The 15,843-nt window shown below is 43.2% G+C and overlaps 1 protein-coding gene across 1 annotated transcript in view; it reads right to left on the minus strand.

Annotated features, from left to right (window-relative positions):
* The window catches only part of Mylk (myosin light chain kinase), a 192,464-nt gene extending 177,937 nt beyond the window's left edge, over positions 1–14,527 (minus strand). The window contains exons 1-2 of the mRNA XM_048346780.1: positions 14,363–14,527; positions 2,472–2,639 (exon numbers count right to left, since the gene is read on the minus strand). Coding sequence (XP_048202737.1) covers positions 2,472–2,636 — 165 coding nt within the window. The 5' untranslated portion in view covers positions 2,637–2,639; positions 14,363–14,527. The remainder of the gene's footprint in view (positions 1–2,471; positions 2,640–14,362) is intronic.
* Between the last annotated feature and the right edge of the window lie 1,316 nt (positions 14,528–15,843).

Raw genomic sequence — 15,843 nt, forward strand, 5'->3', positions numbered from 1 at the left:
ATCCTCAGATCTCAGCCTCTTGAATAGTTAGGATTACAGGCATGAGCCACTGGCTCAGGGCTTGTGTTATTCTTAAGACTCCTCTTCACTTGAGTGGACAAGTAATAGCTGTTTTCTTGATCATAGCACTCAGATCTGGCAATGACCTGTCAATGAGAAGATGCCCTCCTTGGCCTTGGAAGTGAGCTCAGGGCATACCTGAGTATAACTAGTACTTCCTGATGCCCAGACCATTCAGGAAACAATCTCAGTTCTTAGTCCTGAAAGGAATGTCTCCAGTTGCACTTCATCTCTGGTATCAACACAACAAACTCTCTTAGTTTGGGATGATTGGAGGTAACTCTTCGTCGAAGCAAGTGTCCCTCTATGTTCTTGGCTACAATGACAATGTATGATTGCAGCACTATTTTACAGGGCCCTTTCTTTTACAGCCTCTCCTCTGGAGTTAGCCAGTCTTCCTTATGTGTACACTCTACACCCACATGCTTCTGGGCAGTGTTCTGGGCTATGCTGGGACAGGGGGGAAATAGTAAAGAATCCTGAAGTCAGACTCATAAGGAATGTGCAATCAACACAATAGTCAACTGTTGCATTAGTATGTTCACATAGACTGTGCTCTATTTCAAGAATACTTGTTTGCTACATTTTGGATCTTGAATGTCGCCTAAAGGCCTGTGCATTGAAGACTAGTCCCCAGCCTATGGCTGTTCTCCTGAACTCTATCTCGTGAATAGCTAGTATTATAGGATTATATGCATGGGCCCCCTGTGCTTGGCTTTAAATGTTTATTTTTAAATTGGTGTAGTTCAACATTTATAAGTATTCACCAAGTTGTGTAGCCATCATGACTATCTAATCTCAAAACATTTTCATCATCTCAGAAAGAAACCCTGAGCCCACTGGCAGTCACCTCCCATTCCTTTTCCCCAGCCTCTCATAACCACTTCTGTACTTTCTGTTGATAGTCAGATATTCCCATTCTGGATACTTCGTATAAATGGAATTATGTATACTAGCTTTTTTATGACTGGCTTCCTCCACTAGCATAATGTTTCCAAGGCTCATTCACACTGGAATATAAACAAGCTCTTCCTTCTTTTTTATGATCATCTCAGCCACAAATAAACATCCAGGAATTTTTTTCTGTCACTTTTTTCCTGTGAGAGGTATGTGAACCAGATTCAGGGTAATAGAAAGGAGCCTGCATGCTAGCAGAACTCCCAAACACTCCCAATATCCCCCACAATCTTTTTTTTAAGTAAAATAACCAAGATGCAAAGATGTTAGGCCATATCCATTAGCAAATGGTCCTAACCAGACAAGTCTGTGCCTAGCACACAGTTCAGGGCAGCCTTAGCCCATTTTCAAGGCAGCAGCCCCACTTTCAAGACAACCATGTGACCCAACCTTATATCTCACACAAAGATGAGGCCCAGTGTCATCTGAGAAGTGCCATCTGCTGGTCCCTGTACTACCATAAGCTTCAGGAGCCAATTCCTAAATTGGAAAGTCACAGAGAAACTTATGAATTCCTCTCCATTTGATCACCCTTTGCTATTTCTCACATCAAAGCCTTCTAGCTTCTAAAGCATTTCCTATGATAGATACCCCAGGACTATTCTCAGGAGCATTATTACGCTCCTGTGTCTCCTGCATCACCATGCCAAGTTCATGTGATGTCAGGCTGCCTTTCTAACCTGGCAAAATATCTGCTATTCTTAAGAGTCTATGTCTCCTATTTCATACAAAGTGGATGCAGAGGGGCTGGGGATATGGCCTAGTGGCAAAAGTGCTTACCTCGTATACATGAGGCCCTGGGTTCGATTCCCCAGCACCACATATACAGAAAATGGCCAGAAGTGGAGCTGTGGCTCAAGTGGCAGAGTGCTAGCCTTGAGCAAGAAGAAGCCAGGGACAGTGCTCAGGTCCTGAGTCCAAGCCCCAGGACTGGCCAAAAAAAACAAAAAAAACAAAGTGGATGCAGAATTGTCATGCATATGCAGAAGAATAAATTGAGGCCTTGGAAGAACAAGAGACCAGGATTCATTGGCAAGAGGTAACAGAACTGAAGTAAGGAGCTTACTGCTCTGGGTGGAGATACATGGTCAGCTAGCTGAATTGAACACTGCTTCCCAGAGAAAGTGAGAGAAAAACTACAGTCAATTGTCCAGATTTTGGAGTCCATATTTATACCAACCTGCCACCAGGCCTTGTCTCCTATAAGTAGGTGAATTCTATCCAGACACAACCTACATAAAAAGCAAAATGCCTCAAGATGGTCAACTTGCTTGTCCTCCCCATTCCAGAGTCTTCAACACAAAGCTCATCGCAAACTCAGAAACAGAAAAAACATTCAGTGTATATAGGAAGGTCCAAAGGAGAAGGCCTTCTACCATGTTCAGCGTGCCAAGTATAAGGTTCAAGAAAGAGTGGCAGCCCCTCCCAGCCCACCACCCAGCCACACTTCTTACCCTTCCTTCAAACTTGGCTGTGGCTCCTTCTTTGACACAGAGGTTCCGAGGGGGCAGAATGAAAGCAGGTGCCTCAGTCAGGGACGCGGAGCTGACCCTTGAGGGATCCACATTGAGGGAAGTTTTGGACAGGTGTGACGAGGCAACCAGCTTCACGTCCCCCATGGCCTGCAAAAGGAAGGAAGAGGGGTAGGTCAGACCTTACAAATATCATCACCAACTTCTCTGCACAAGCAGGTGGTTGAGAGGGTCTGAGGGGATGCAGGTGTCCAGTTGGATCAGTGTCCTCTCTGTGGCTTCTACACACAGCTAACCAAGCAAGGCAGAGCCTGTCCCAGACAGGCCCTGATCCTTTCTTCTTGGAGAGGGTATCTGGGACACAAGTAGCGAAATGGCATAGCTCAGAGGTTTCAGAACAGGAAACCTGTGTAACGGTCATGGACCCTACAAAATGGATTTGTGGCGGAGAGTCAAACTGCTTGCCTTCAACTACAAGAGTTCACAGGAATGGAAAAAGGGGGAGCTGAGTCCCAAGAAGAGAAGGAACATGGGAAAAGGCTCTGGATGAGAAGGTGAGCTTATGGTTGAATGAAGGGAAAGAAGCAGGATACGGACAAGGTTGTGAAGAAGCTTGAAAGTAATAGGGCATCGGAGAAGGGAGGTATTTGAAGATGATCCAGGCAAACTCCTCTATTTATAACTAAGGCCTAGAGTGGGTAAGTAAAGGGGAAACATGATGTCATCTTGGTAAGAACACCTTGAGCCTGAACTCTCTTGTGGGACTAGATGTTGGATAGAGACTAGCAAGGTTAGCTGGGACAAAGGGGCTGGTGAGAGAAGTAAATCATGACTACCAATTACAGTTACGAAAAATTCTTTCGGGTTGGGGCTGGGGATATGGCCTAGTGGCAAGAGTGCTTGCCTCGTATACATGAGGCCCTGGGTTCGATTCCCCAGCACCACATATACAGAAAATGGCCAGAAGTGGCGCTGTGGCTCAAGTGGCAGAGTGCTAGCCTTGAGCAAGAAGAAGCCAGGGACAGTGCTCAGGCCCTGAGTCCAAGCACCAGGACTGGCCAAAAAAAAAAGAAGGGGGAAGGAGGATGAGTGAGTGATAGTGGGTTGAATTCGATGGGGTACTCTGTATGCATGTATGAAACCTCTTTGTATAACTTATGGATGCTAATAAAAAATAAAGAAAAAAAAATTAAAAAAAAATTCTTTCGGGTTGTAAAATTATTAAGCCTTAAATGTATATCATGCTAAAACTTTGAAAATATCAATATGTAAAAATAATTAGCTGGGTGTGGTGGTATGTTCCTATATTCTCACCACTTTGGAGACAGGCAAGATTGCAAATTTGAGGCTAGCTAGCCTCAAATTTTATTTTGAGGTCCTGTCTCAAAATAAGTAAATGAACATGTAAACAATTATCCTCTATTAAAAATTCATTCAGTTCCAAACACTATATAGAGTATTTGATACATTATCTCATTTTTTACTTTATTATTTTATTTTTTATTACCTTTGAGTAGTTGTATAAAGGAATTGCCATTCAACAAAGCAGTTTATAAATACAATGTATCTTCATCAAAGTCATCCCTTTCATCATTCTCCTCCATCCCTCCCAACATCACCTCTTACCTCAATTATCTTAATTTTATAGGATATGAATTTTTTTTGCCAGTCCTGGGGCTTGGACTCAGGGCCTGTGCACTGTCCCTGGCTTCTTTTTGCTCAAGGCTAGCACTCTACCACTTGAGCCACCATACCACTTCTGGCTTTTTCTGTTTATGTGGTGCTGAGGAATCGAACCCAGGGCTTCATGCATGCAAAGCAAGCACTCTTGCTGAAAAAGCCAGAAGTGGTACAGTGGCTCAAGTGGTAGAGTGCTAGCCTTGAGCAAAAAGAAGCCAGGGACAGTGCTCAAGCCCTGAGTCCAAGCCCAGGACTGGCAAAAAAAAAAAAAAAAAGAAAGAAAACCACATTCCCAGCCCATACATTGAATTTTATAACTGCATTTTCCCTGCTTCCTCTCTTCATTCATTTACTCATATCTCACTTTTCAAGTACTCATTTCCTGGTGTTTAGTTTGTTGTACTGTGAGTTAGCTTTTCTTTTTTTGTGATTTTTTTTTTCCAAAGCTGGGGACCGAACCCAGAGCCTCGCACTCGCCAGGCGGGCGCTCTTCCACTGAGCCAGATTCCCAGCCCCTTGTGAGTTAGCTTTGCTAAGGAATTACAGTATTTGAGTTCTCCCCTGAATCTACCATATTTCCGTTAATACACTTATGTACACTTGGATACTACCCCCAAAGTGTTTACTTATATATTTAGAAATGAGTTCTAGGTTCTATACATGAGAGAAAACATGCATCCTTTGTCTCTCTGGCTCTGACTTCACTTAACATAACTTTTTCCAGGTCTTTCCACTTCTTTGCAAATGTTGCAATATCATTCTTTCTAATGCATGAGTAAAATTCCATTGTGTATAAATGCCATATTTTCTTGATTCATTCATCCACTGGGAGGCATTTGGATTGATTCCATACCTTGCCTATGGTGAATAGTGCTACAATGAACACGGCTGTGTGGGTGGCCTTACTGTCTCCTAGTTTGTAATCTTTTGGATAAATATCCAGGCGTGGAACTGCTGGATCATAGGGTAGTTCTAGATTTAGTTTTTTGAGGAATCTCCATACTGCTTTCCAGAGTGGTTGAACAAGTTTACATTCCCACCAACAGTGTGCTAGGGTTCCTTTTCATTCTTATCCATGCCAGCGTCTGTTATTCTTGATGTTGGCCATTCTAACTGGGGTGAAATGGAATCTCAGTGTTGTTTTGATTGGTATTTCCTTGATGGGCACTGATGCTGACCATTTTTCTTTTCTTTTTTTTTTTCCAGTCCTGGGCATTGGATTCAGGGCCTGAGCACTGTCCCTGGCTTCCTTTTGCTCAAGGCTAGCACTCTGCCACTTGAGCCACAGCGCCACTTCTGGCCATTTTCTGTATATGTGGTGCTGGGGAATTGAACCCAGGGCCTCATGTATAAGAGGCAAGCACTCTTGCCACGAGGCCATATCCCCAGCCCTGGGCTGTTGATTTTTGAGAGTTAAGTTTCTTAAGCTTGATGTAGATTCTAGATATTAAGACTCTGATGTACAGCTAACAAAGATCTCCCATTCTGTAGGTGGTATTTTTAGCTTGTTAACTGTGTCCTTTGCCATGAAGAAACTTTAGTTTGATACAATCCCATTTATCAATTTGTTCTTTAATTTTTCTGTGCTGCTGGATCTTTACTCAGAAAGTTCATATCTGTGCAGAGGATTCCTAATGTTTTTCCCATTTTTCCCTGTAATAGATTCATGGTTCCAGGTCTTACACTGAGGTCTTTGATCTATTTTGAGTTGACACTGGTACAGGGGATAGAGATCCAGTTTCAGTTTTCTACATGTTGATATTCCGTTTTCCCGGCACCATTTGTTGAAAAGGCTGTATTATTTTACTTTTGATTGACATATGATTGTACATATTTACATGGTACAATAGGATGGTTTTACATTTGTATACATTATGTTATGATCAGATCACAACTGTTCGTATATCCATCATCTTAAACATTTATCATCTTTTTTCCCCTTTTGAGGTTTGAACTCAGGGCCTCCCACTTGTTAGGTATGCACTCTACCACTGAGCTATGCTTCCAGCCAGCATTTTTTTGGTTGTCATAGCATTCAGAAGCTCTTCTTGAAGCTGTTATGAAATATGTCATTGTCAACTATAGATCTGCAACTGTGCCATAGGATACCAGTCTTATAGGTGGAATCATCATTTTGCAAATGAAGAAGCCCAGCTCAGACAGGTGCAGAAACTTTCCCATCTACAAGTGAGTGGCAGAAGCTGGGGTTAAATTCAGACTTCTCAGCTCCCTGAGCTCTTGGAGACATGCTGTACAGCCCACAGAAAATTTGAGAAAACTACCACCCTATTACATCAAATGGTTGTGCATCTTCCTCTAATTTTGTCTTAGTGAGTGCAGAAAAATACCTATTTTACATGGCTGAGATACAACTATAGATATGAAAAAGTTACCTATTTGTTCTCATAATTTTTCTTAAAGGAAGGAAGGTGCTTTTAAGAAGTGTGGTTTAAAACATTCCATCATATGGGTGTGTGACTATCCCCTTTGCTGACATCTTGACAGTTTTCTATATCTTTGATAATAAACCCTACTATTTGTGTTTAAATCTATGGCTGAATTCTTTTTTTTTTCTTTTTTGCCAGTCCTGGGGCTTGGACTCAGGGCCTGAGCACTGTTCCTGGCTTCTTTTTGTTGAAGGCTAGCACTCTGCCACTTGAGCCACAGCGCCACTTCTGGCCGTTTTCTATATATGTGGTGCTGAGGAATTGAACCCAGAGCTTCATGTATACGAGGCAAGCACTCTTGCCACTAGGCCATATCCCCAGCTCCTATGGCTGAATTCTTTAGTATTAACTTTAAAAGTGGCCTTCGAAACCTGAGTTCTTGATTGCAGTTAACAGAAGCAGATTCTGGCTCTCATAAATGGAGAATGGATTTCTGGACAGATGGTAAGGGTTGAGGAAGGGATTCGTGATCTAAAATCCATTGGACACGATGGAGAATCATTCTGGGAAAGTAGGCTAGGCAGCCAGATTCCGGTCAAGGTCATTGAGTTCTTGCTTTCACCTGGAGTATATCCTAATTATTCCAGTTCCAGGTTCCGAGACTAAGTGCAAGCCCTCACAGACTAGAACAGTCCAGGCTGGGAACCAATCCTACTCCTTAGGAAATCCCTAATGCCTGACACATGACAGACATAGGACAAACATTACCTGAACAGACGAGACTCCATGTCCTAGTTTTGGCTTTTCTACTCATTTTCTTTGGATACTGGTCATCTTTAAGCCCCATGTTCTAAGTCTAAAAAGCTGACATGAAAGAAGGAGGTGCCTGGAGCACAGAAGTTGTTTGTTTAAATTTAATATCTAAGAAAAATAAGATAGAACTCAACTTTTGAAGTACGGGGTTTGTTTGTAACAGGGTACATCCCCCACTTTCTCTTTCACTGATAAGGCATTAGCTTTGCAAACAGAATTACTTTCCAGATGATAAGACTCATGGGCAGCTGTAAAAGCAAACACTTAGGTCCCATTTATTATACATGGAGAACTGCACTAAGCACTTCAGAGATGATAAACACCGGTTCTCGCTTCAGAATACTATGTAAATGACAATTTATGCAACCGACAAGCTCATCAACCCTGGTGTAAAGACTAGCATGATGCGATGAAATTTACCCAAGCCCATATATAGCAGGGGGTCACATCTGAACCCAGATCCTTCTGCCTTCTGCAAGGGTTCCTATGTTGGTGTAACAAGACAGGGGTGAAAGAAGTTGAATTTGCAAACATGTACAGGGTTAAATGTAAAATTAGGTATATATTTCATCAACATCAAAGATGAATAATAATCTAGGATAAAATGTTTATAATAAAAACAAGGACTAGCCAGATGCGTGGCTCAAACCTATAACACTAACTACTTTGGAGTCAGAGATGAGAGATGGAGGCCCAAGGCCAGCTCAGACAAGAAAACAAGTTTGTGAAATTCCATCTCAACCTGTGGCTGGGTGCAGTGGGGCTCACCTGTCATCTCCAACCACAAGAGGAAGAACAAGTGAGAGGACTGCAGCCCAGGGCAGCTTGAGCACAAAGAAAGACCCTTCCTCAAAAATAAGGCTGAATTCAATCCCCCAATGAATAACTAAATAGATAAAAGGTAAAGGGGGCTGAAGGGGTGGCTCAAGTGGTGGAGAACCTGACATGCCAGCTCAAGTCCTGGAGCTTAGTCCCTAGTACCAGACCACACTGCAAAAAAGAAAAAAACCAAAACAGCAAAAAACAAATTAAAATTAAACAACAAAAAAAACCCAGAATTCTTTGCTCTAGGAATTAGCTCAAAGGACATGATTTGCACAGTCCACTAAAGACACATAAAGAACCAAAAAAACAAATGAACATTACCTAGTCCCCATAGTAACCCAGGAGTGCACATTAATAACAAGCTATTACTTTTGTCAAGTAACCAGATGGATGTGCAAAGATACCATTCAGTGCTAGTGAGCCACCCTGGCACGGGCTCCCTTACAGGCTCCCAGGGGATTCATGCATTGGTACACTCTTCCTGGAAGGGAATTTGGCAAAAAGGTTCTGGAACAACAACAACAACAAAACCCTGTCATTTTTCCCCTTAGTCATTCTATATTCTTTTCCCAAGAATGTAATTCATTTCCCAAGAATGTAGAATCACATTCTTTTAGAATTTTATTTTTTAGGATTTTTAATGCTTTTAGAATTTTCTTGGGGAAAAACATTCTTGGGAAAGAATAAAAAATGCAGTCCAAAATGCATATATAAGAATATTAAGTGGGGCTGGGGATATAGCCTAGTGGCAAGAGTGCCTGCCTCGGATACACGAGGCCCTAGGTTCGATTCCCCAGCACCACATATACAGAAAACGGCCAGAAGCGGCGCTGTGGCTCAAGTGGCAGAGTGCTAGCCTTGAGCGGGAAGAAGCCAGGGACAGTGCTCAGGCCCTGAGTCCAAGGCCCACGACTGGCCAAAAAAAAAAAAAAAAAAAAGAAAGAATACTAAGTGATCAGTATGACAAGAAATGCACTCAGTATCTTCTATCTTAGGTGTGAAACTATAACCCCTCTGTACATTATCTTGACAACAAAATTAAATTTTTTTTAAATTTTTTTTTTGGTCAGTCCTGGGGCTTGGACTCAGGGCCTGAGCACTGTCCCTGGCTTCTTTTTGCTCAAGGCTAGCACTCTGCCACTTGAGCCACAGCGCCCCTTCTGGCCATTTTCTGTATATGTGGTGCTGGGGAATCGAACCCAGGGCCTCATGTATATGAGGCAGGCACTCTTGCCACTAGGCCATATCCCCAGCCCAAAATTAATTTTTTTTAATTAAAAAAAAAACACTAAATGAAGCCGGGCACTGGTGGCTACTCTGGTAGCTGGGCACTAGATACTTAGGAGGCTGATATCTGAGGATCATGGTTCAAAACCAATTGGGGCAGGAAATTTTATGAGACTCTTATCTCCAATTAACCAGCAAAAAGCTAGAGGTGGCGCTGTGGCTCAAGTGGTAGCACACTAGCCTTGAGAAAATGCTCAGAGACAATGCGCAGGCCCTGAGTTCAATCTTCAGGACTAACACACACACACACACACACACACACACACACACACACACCATTGATTGTATTATTTATAGCAAAAGCTAGACTTAAAAAAAATCCTGATAACTTGTAACTGGTTTTAGTACCCTGGATATTGTATATACGTGTATTGGAACTAGAGAAAGGAAAGGGAATACCAAAATCGAGAGGCAGAGCATATAAAGAAAAACCAATGCAACAGCAATACTTACAAAACTATATGGTGTAAACCAACTGTACAACTCATGGGGCAGAGGGAAATGGAGAGGAAGAGAAAGGGGAAATGGGGAGGAGGTAAAAACTTGGATAAGAAATGTACTCACTGCCTTACATATGAAGCTGTAACCTTTCTGTACATCACTTTAACAATAAAGAAATTTAAAAAAAAATAAAAATTTTAAAACAAGAAAAAAGCATAGTTTATTATAAGGAGAAAATCAAAACAAAACCTGCTAAATAGCCAACAGTGAAAACTAGTCACCCACAGTGAGCTTTTACATGTGAGCTTTTACATGTGAGCTTTTACAAGAAAATACTAAAATCAATTTAATTCTATAGAAATCTTAAATTAAGAAGAATCACAAGAATCACAATGGGGAATTTCAAACATACAGAGAGTAGAAGGAATACATAATTGCCACCTAGATACAACAATTTATATTTTGTCTTTTTTCTTCCTTTTTAAATTTTTTTTGGCAACAGCCCTAGCACTTAAACTCAGAGCCTGTGAGCTAGCACTCTACCACTTGAGCCCCAGTTCCACTTCTGGGTTTTTTGATGGTTAATTAGATATAAGAGTCTCATGGACTTTCTGTTGGGGATGGCTCTGAACTGTGATGCTAAGATCTCAGCCTCCTGACTAGCTAGGATTACCAGTGTGAACCACTGACACCCAGCCATTTTGTCATTTTCATATTGTGCTTTCCATATTCTTGTAGAACCATTTCAGAATAGTTATATGATGTTTTAAGCTGTCATGGTAGTTGCACATACTGATATACTTCAATACTTATATACAATGTGTAACGGTCAAACCAGAGTAATTTGCATTTCTGTCTCACACATTTATCACTTGTGTCAGGAACCTTTAACCATCCTACTTCTCTAGTTCTTTATAAAATATAATGACTTGTGGTAAGCCTACAAGCTTGAGGTACATTTGCCTTGCTCATCTATAGAACTCACTCCTCCTGTCTTGCTTTGTTTTGGAACTTGCTATGGATTGGATTTGGCATGGCTGCAGAGGACTGCCAAAGTAGGAGACCAGGACTAGTGGGAGGAAGTAAGGTCACTGGAGGGAGGGTCCTTCACAGGGATATTGGGACCCTGCCCTGATGGCCATGAGGTGAGTAACTGACACACATTTCCTTTCATAATCCTCCACACTTCCCACAAGCCTAAAAGAAACAGAAAGCTAACTAAAACCTCTGAAGCCATGAACTCATGAGTCTCTCAGCTTTTTTGCTCAAGGCTAACACTTTACCACTTAAGCTCCACTTCCAGCTTTTCTGGTGATGAGTTGTAGACAAGTATCTAGGATTATAAGCATATATCCTTTTTATTCATCACCCAATTGCTGTGGGGTTCCTTTTTTTAAAAAAAAAAAAACAACAACAAAAAACTAGTCTTGGTGCTTTAACTCTGGGCCTGAGTTTCTTTTGCCCATAGCTAGTACTCTACCACTTGAGCCATAGCGCCACTTTCAGCTTTTTCTGTGATTCATTGGAGGTAAGAGTCCCATGGACTTTCCTAGCCAGGCTGGCAGGAACCACAGTCTTCAGATCTCAGCCTCTTGACGAGCTAGGATTATAGGCATGAGGCACCGGCACCCAGTTTTGCTGTGGGGTCCTTACATCTTGCATAGCTACCTGGGGCCACACTCATTGGAATATTCAACATTCCAATCAGGAAAATGACAAAGACTCTTTGTTCGACCAGGACTAGGGCTGAGATAGAGGAGGAGCAGTTTATATGAGGCTCAGATCTTTATGACCCTGCCACAAACCCAGGGGCACAGCTACTTTCCTGATGTGGGCTAAGTAAGCGATTTCCATTCCTTGGCTGCAAGTTTTCTGAGAAGACTTGAATGGGAGCATATATAATGCCATAGGAGCTCACAAAAAACTTCCAGTAAGTGGGAGATGGCAGCCGTGGCAGACCTTTCACAAAGAGAATCTATCTTTCCAACTCAGAGATTCAGTCCCTGTCACCAAGGACAGATAAAAGTCCCGAGGGGTCCCCTTATCTTCAGTTATGTGCACAGGAGGCAGAGGACAGAATTCCCAGAGGAGGTGGGAGGAGACCCGAGGACAATGGCAGCTTTGGGCAACACTGCCCCATCTGATCTAATGGCACCATTCCATTATACCTCACCCTATCTAACAATCTTGCGGGCACTTCTGACTCTCCCCTTCACAAAGGAAAGCAGGGAGGCCCAGAAAGCCAGTTACACTTGCCCAAAGTCACACAGCTCAGAAATGGAAAACAAATCAATGTCAGATGACACTCATGCTCTGCTGGCTTCCTGGAGGCTCTGAGACCCAAAGGCATATCTTGCTCTTCCCAGTGAGCAAATATGCAATAGGCAGAGGCTTGGGAGGTGCCCAGAGGAAGAAGGGAAGGGAATATAGCTCCCTGTTATTGTTTAGATTCAGAGTGTCCCCTTAAAGGCTCACATGTTGAAGGACCCCAGCTGGTGAATCCAGCCATTGAGAGGTGATGTTAATAGTATCAATGGATGAAGCCACTGATACATTTCTAGATGAGTGGGCTATTAGGAAGTGGGCCTGGTTGGAGGGAGTAGGTCAGAGGAGTGTGCCTTTGGAGCTCTCTTGTCCATAGTTGGTTTCTGCTCTCTGCTACCTGACCACTATGAGATGAACAGCCCAGCTCTACTAGGCTTTTCTGCCATGATGCCTTGCCTCACTACAGGCCCACAAACAATGAAGCCAGCCAACTACAGATTGAAACTAGGAGCCAAAATAACTCCTTCCTGCTTTTAAATCATTTGTCTCAGCTGTTTATACAGTGATAAGAAACTGACCATCACACTCTGCTTTCTGCTCTCAGGCCTGGTGTTGGAAGGCAAAGTCCCCTCTGCTTTGGGGGTAGGGGGTGGAAACCAAGAGTGTTGAGATGAGGCCTGAAATGCTTTCTACAAATCCTTATAATTCATAGCATGCACCAGATGTGGCCAGGAGATTTCATTCTTTCTTTACAGGTAAATAATTGTCCACTCTAATATACAGAAAGATATTATCTTTATACATTCGTTCATCACTGGCCACCTTGACCTGATGAAGTCCATCAAAGTCTCTGGGCACCCCCAGATGATTTCATTAATAGGGGCCACAGCCATCTATCCTAGCAGGGGTCTGGTTTCAGGCTGCAAAGGCAAAGCCAAGTCAAGCAAGGCAGCAAGGAAACAGTTAGTCCCTTGTGATGAGGTTCTCAAGAAAAACCAGAACTCAGTCCCAAGCTGGCTAGTTACACCAAGCAGCTCACCCACCCTTAGCGCTCTGCCTCACCCATTGCCATCATCAGCACAGACAGATTCCCACCACATTGCCAACTAACAGCTACTAGAATATTGGGGGTGCAGGAAACAATACAAGAAATGTATCAAATGCCTAATGTATGAAACTGTAACCTCTCAATACATCACTTTGACAATAAATAAGAAAAAAAAGAATATGGGGGGGGGGGAATTAACAACAAAATAAATCAAGCCAAACCATTCTTTCTCTTTAAATCCTTCACTAAGCCTATGAACCCTATTTCAATTGTTTTTTAAGTAAAGTAGCTGAATGGTGTCTATAATAATTTTATCATCAGAGCAATGCTTGGTGGCTGCAATCCATCACATGAGCCAGGGAGCTTCATATAATATCCGGTAAATCCAGATGGAAGGACAGAGTAAGAGAAAAACACTGGGGAGGGAGTCAAATGGGCAATAATCCAACAGCTAGAAGCCCCTCGCTGATGCTTGGGCCAAAGCCTATCTCCGTATGAAGTTTCCACAAGTAACACAATTTATTATTCACTCAAAGCAGCACTGAGTTAATTGGACTTCAGTGTGATCAAACATACTTTAAATCATCCCTTGAACCCAGTAAAAGGCCCTTTCAACTGTGGCCAAAAGGAGAACAACTTTGAGACAACAACAACAACAAACAAAAAAAATCCCAAGAGGAGAAAATAAAGTAAAACTTCAGGGTTCTGGTCATCCAGCAAAATAAGTTTAGAGAAGCCAGTTATTTGTTCCCTATTCAACATAAATACACTTTAAATGGTCACTGTCTGAAAGTGAGTTTGCAGTGCATCCTGAAAGTACCAAACCTTCCCTGAGTGGAAGGGCTCCCAGGCAAGCCTGGCAGACGGCCACTGGACACCGCCCCCCCCAAGAATATATATATACATCATAGACCATAAAACCACCCATGTGTGAGCACTCCAGGCAGTGACAGCCCCGCTAGCCTTCCTTAATCCTCTCTGCAATGCGCTCAAATCCCGACAAATACCCTAATCACTTCATAATCCTGAAGTGAGCTGCTCCTCCGCTGTGCCAAGGCTGGCTTGCCAAAACCCACCAGGGCAAAGTGGGGCAGGGCCACCCACTGGTATGTGGGGACACACCTTACCGTGACCTCTTCCCCACTGTGGCGGGGCGTGAGGCAGCTGCTGCTGAGATTCCTGTCCAAGGTCTGGCGAGAATGGAGAGGAGAGCCCGAGTGCCACAGAGCCCAGGGCCAGACTGACAAAGTGAAGGGGCTTTGTTCTAACTCTGCTTGCAGATGTTGCAACTTGCCTTCTGCCGCCTGGCAGCCAACTTCGCTGGGAGATCTGTTGTTCTAATCCGCCCAGCTGGGGTGACCTTTGAAACCCCTGGCTGCCACTGCAGAGGCTCTCAGTGGAGTCCTGGGGAGTTAGGGGTGGAAGCTCACAGGTTTTTACTTGCTCAGAGCTGCAGATTCTGATCTGAGTGTAGAGCAAAGGGAGGACCTTGTCAGGCAGAGCTGAGCCCTCAACTGAGCTGGGCACTCCCCCAACTCCACATCTGGTCTGGATCGCCACTCCAAGCCCTTGGCACATCTGGCCTGGGTTTAGATACATGTCTCTTGAGAGTCAGCTCTTCCTTCAGCTGAAGAATCCCTGGCTATAATCCCTAGAGGAAGAGGTAAGCCTGGGAAGCAGCCTGTGCTGTCATTCTAGGCAGGAATCAGGCTAAGATCTGAGCCAGGCTCTGAGCCTATGCCACACTGTTCCATCTAGAGAGCCTCAGGAACCCTCTTCAGAGCAATGTGCATGGTGATACACAGGCCGGACCCCCTCCTCCAGGGTGCAGTGTTCCCAGAGTTCCCAAGGAATCACTTGTTCTAGGAAACCCACACAGTTAGGGATATACTATAAACATCTAAGTCAGGAATAACATGAGATTAAGCTCCATTGGGTCATGTTAGGTTCTGGAAGAACTACTATTCGCACAACCCTCTAGGTTAGTGTTTCTCAAATGTTTTTCCATCTTAAGGCCCTTTTATGCTCATAAAAGTTATTAAGGATCCCAAAGAGCTTTTGTTTATGAATTATTGCTATGCAAATTTAGTAGGCCAAGCATAGTGGTATAGGGAAGTCCAGCTACTTAGGAGGCAAACATAGGAGGATTGTGGTCCAAGATGGGCCCAAACAAAATCATGAGACACTATCTTAAGAACAAACTGAGCAGGCACTGGTTGTTCATGCCTGCAATCCTAGCTACTCAGATGGCTGAGACCTGAGGAGTGTGATTCAAAGCCAGCCCGGGCAGTAAACTCTGAGACTCTTATTCAATTAACCATCAGAAAACCAAAAGTGGTGCTGTAGCTCAAAGTGGTAGAATGCTAGCCTTGAGCAAAAGAGCTCAGGGACAGTGCCCAGGCCCTAAGTTCAAACCCCATAACCAATGACACACAAAAAAAGCAAAAAGACTAGAGGTATGTTTCAAGTGGAAGAGTACTTGCCTAGCAAACATGAGATTTTGAGTTCAAACCTTAGCACCACCAAAAAATTAGTATATTAGAAATTAGTGGAGGTATGGCAAAAATGGTACATGGTCTGTCTATCAAGTATGCAGCTCTGAGTTCAT

This window comes from Perognathus longimembris, chromosome 5 (assembly GCF_023159225.1).
Source record: "Perognathus longimembris pacificus isolate PPM17 chromosome 5, ASM2315922v1, whole genome shotgun sequence".
NCBI classification, from domain to species: domain Eukaryota; kingdom Metazoa; phylum Chordata; class Mammalia; order Rodentia; family Heteromyidae; genus Perognathus; species Perognathus longimembris.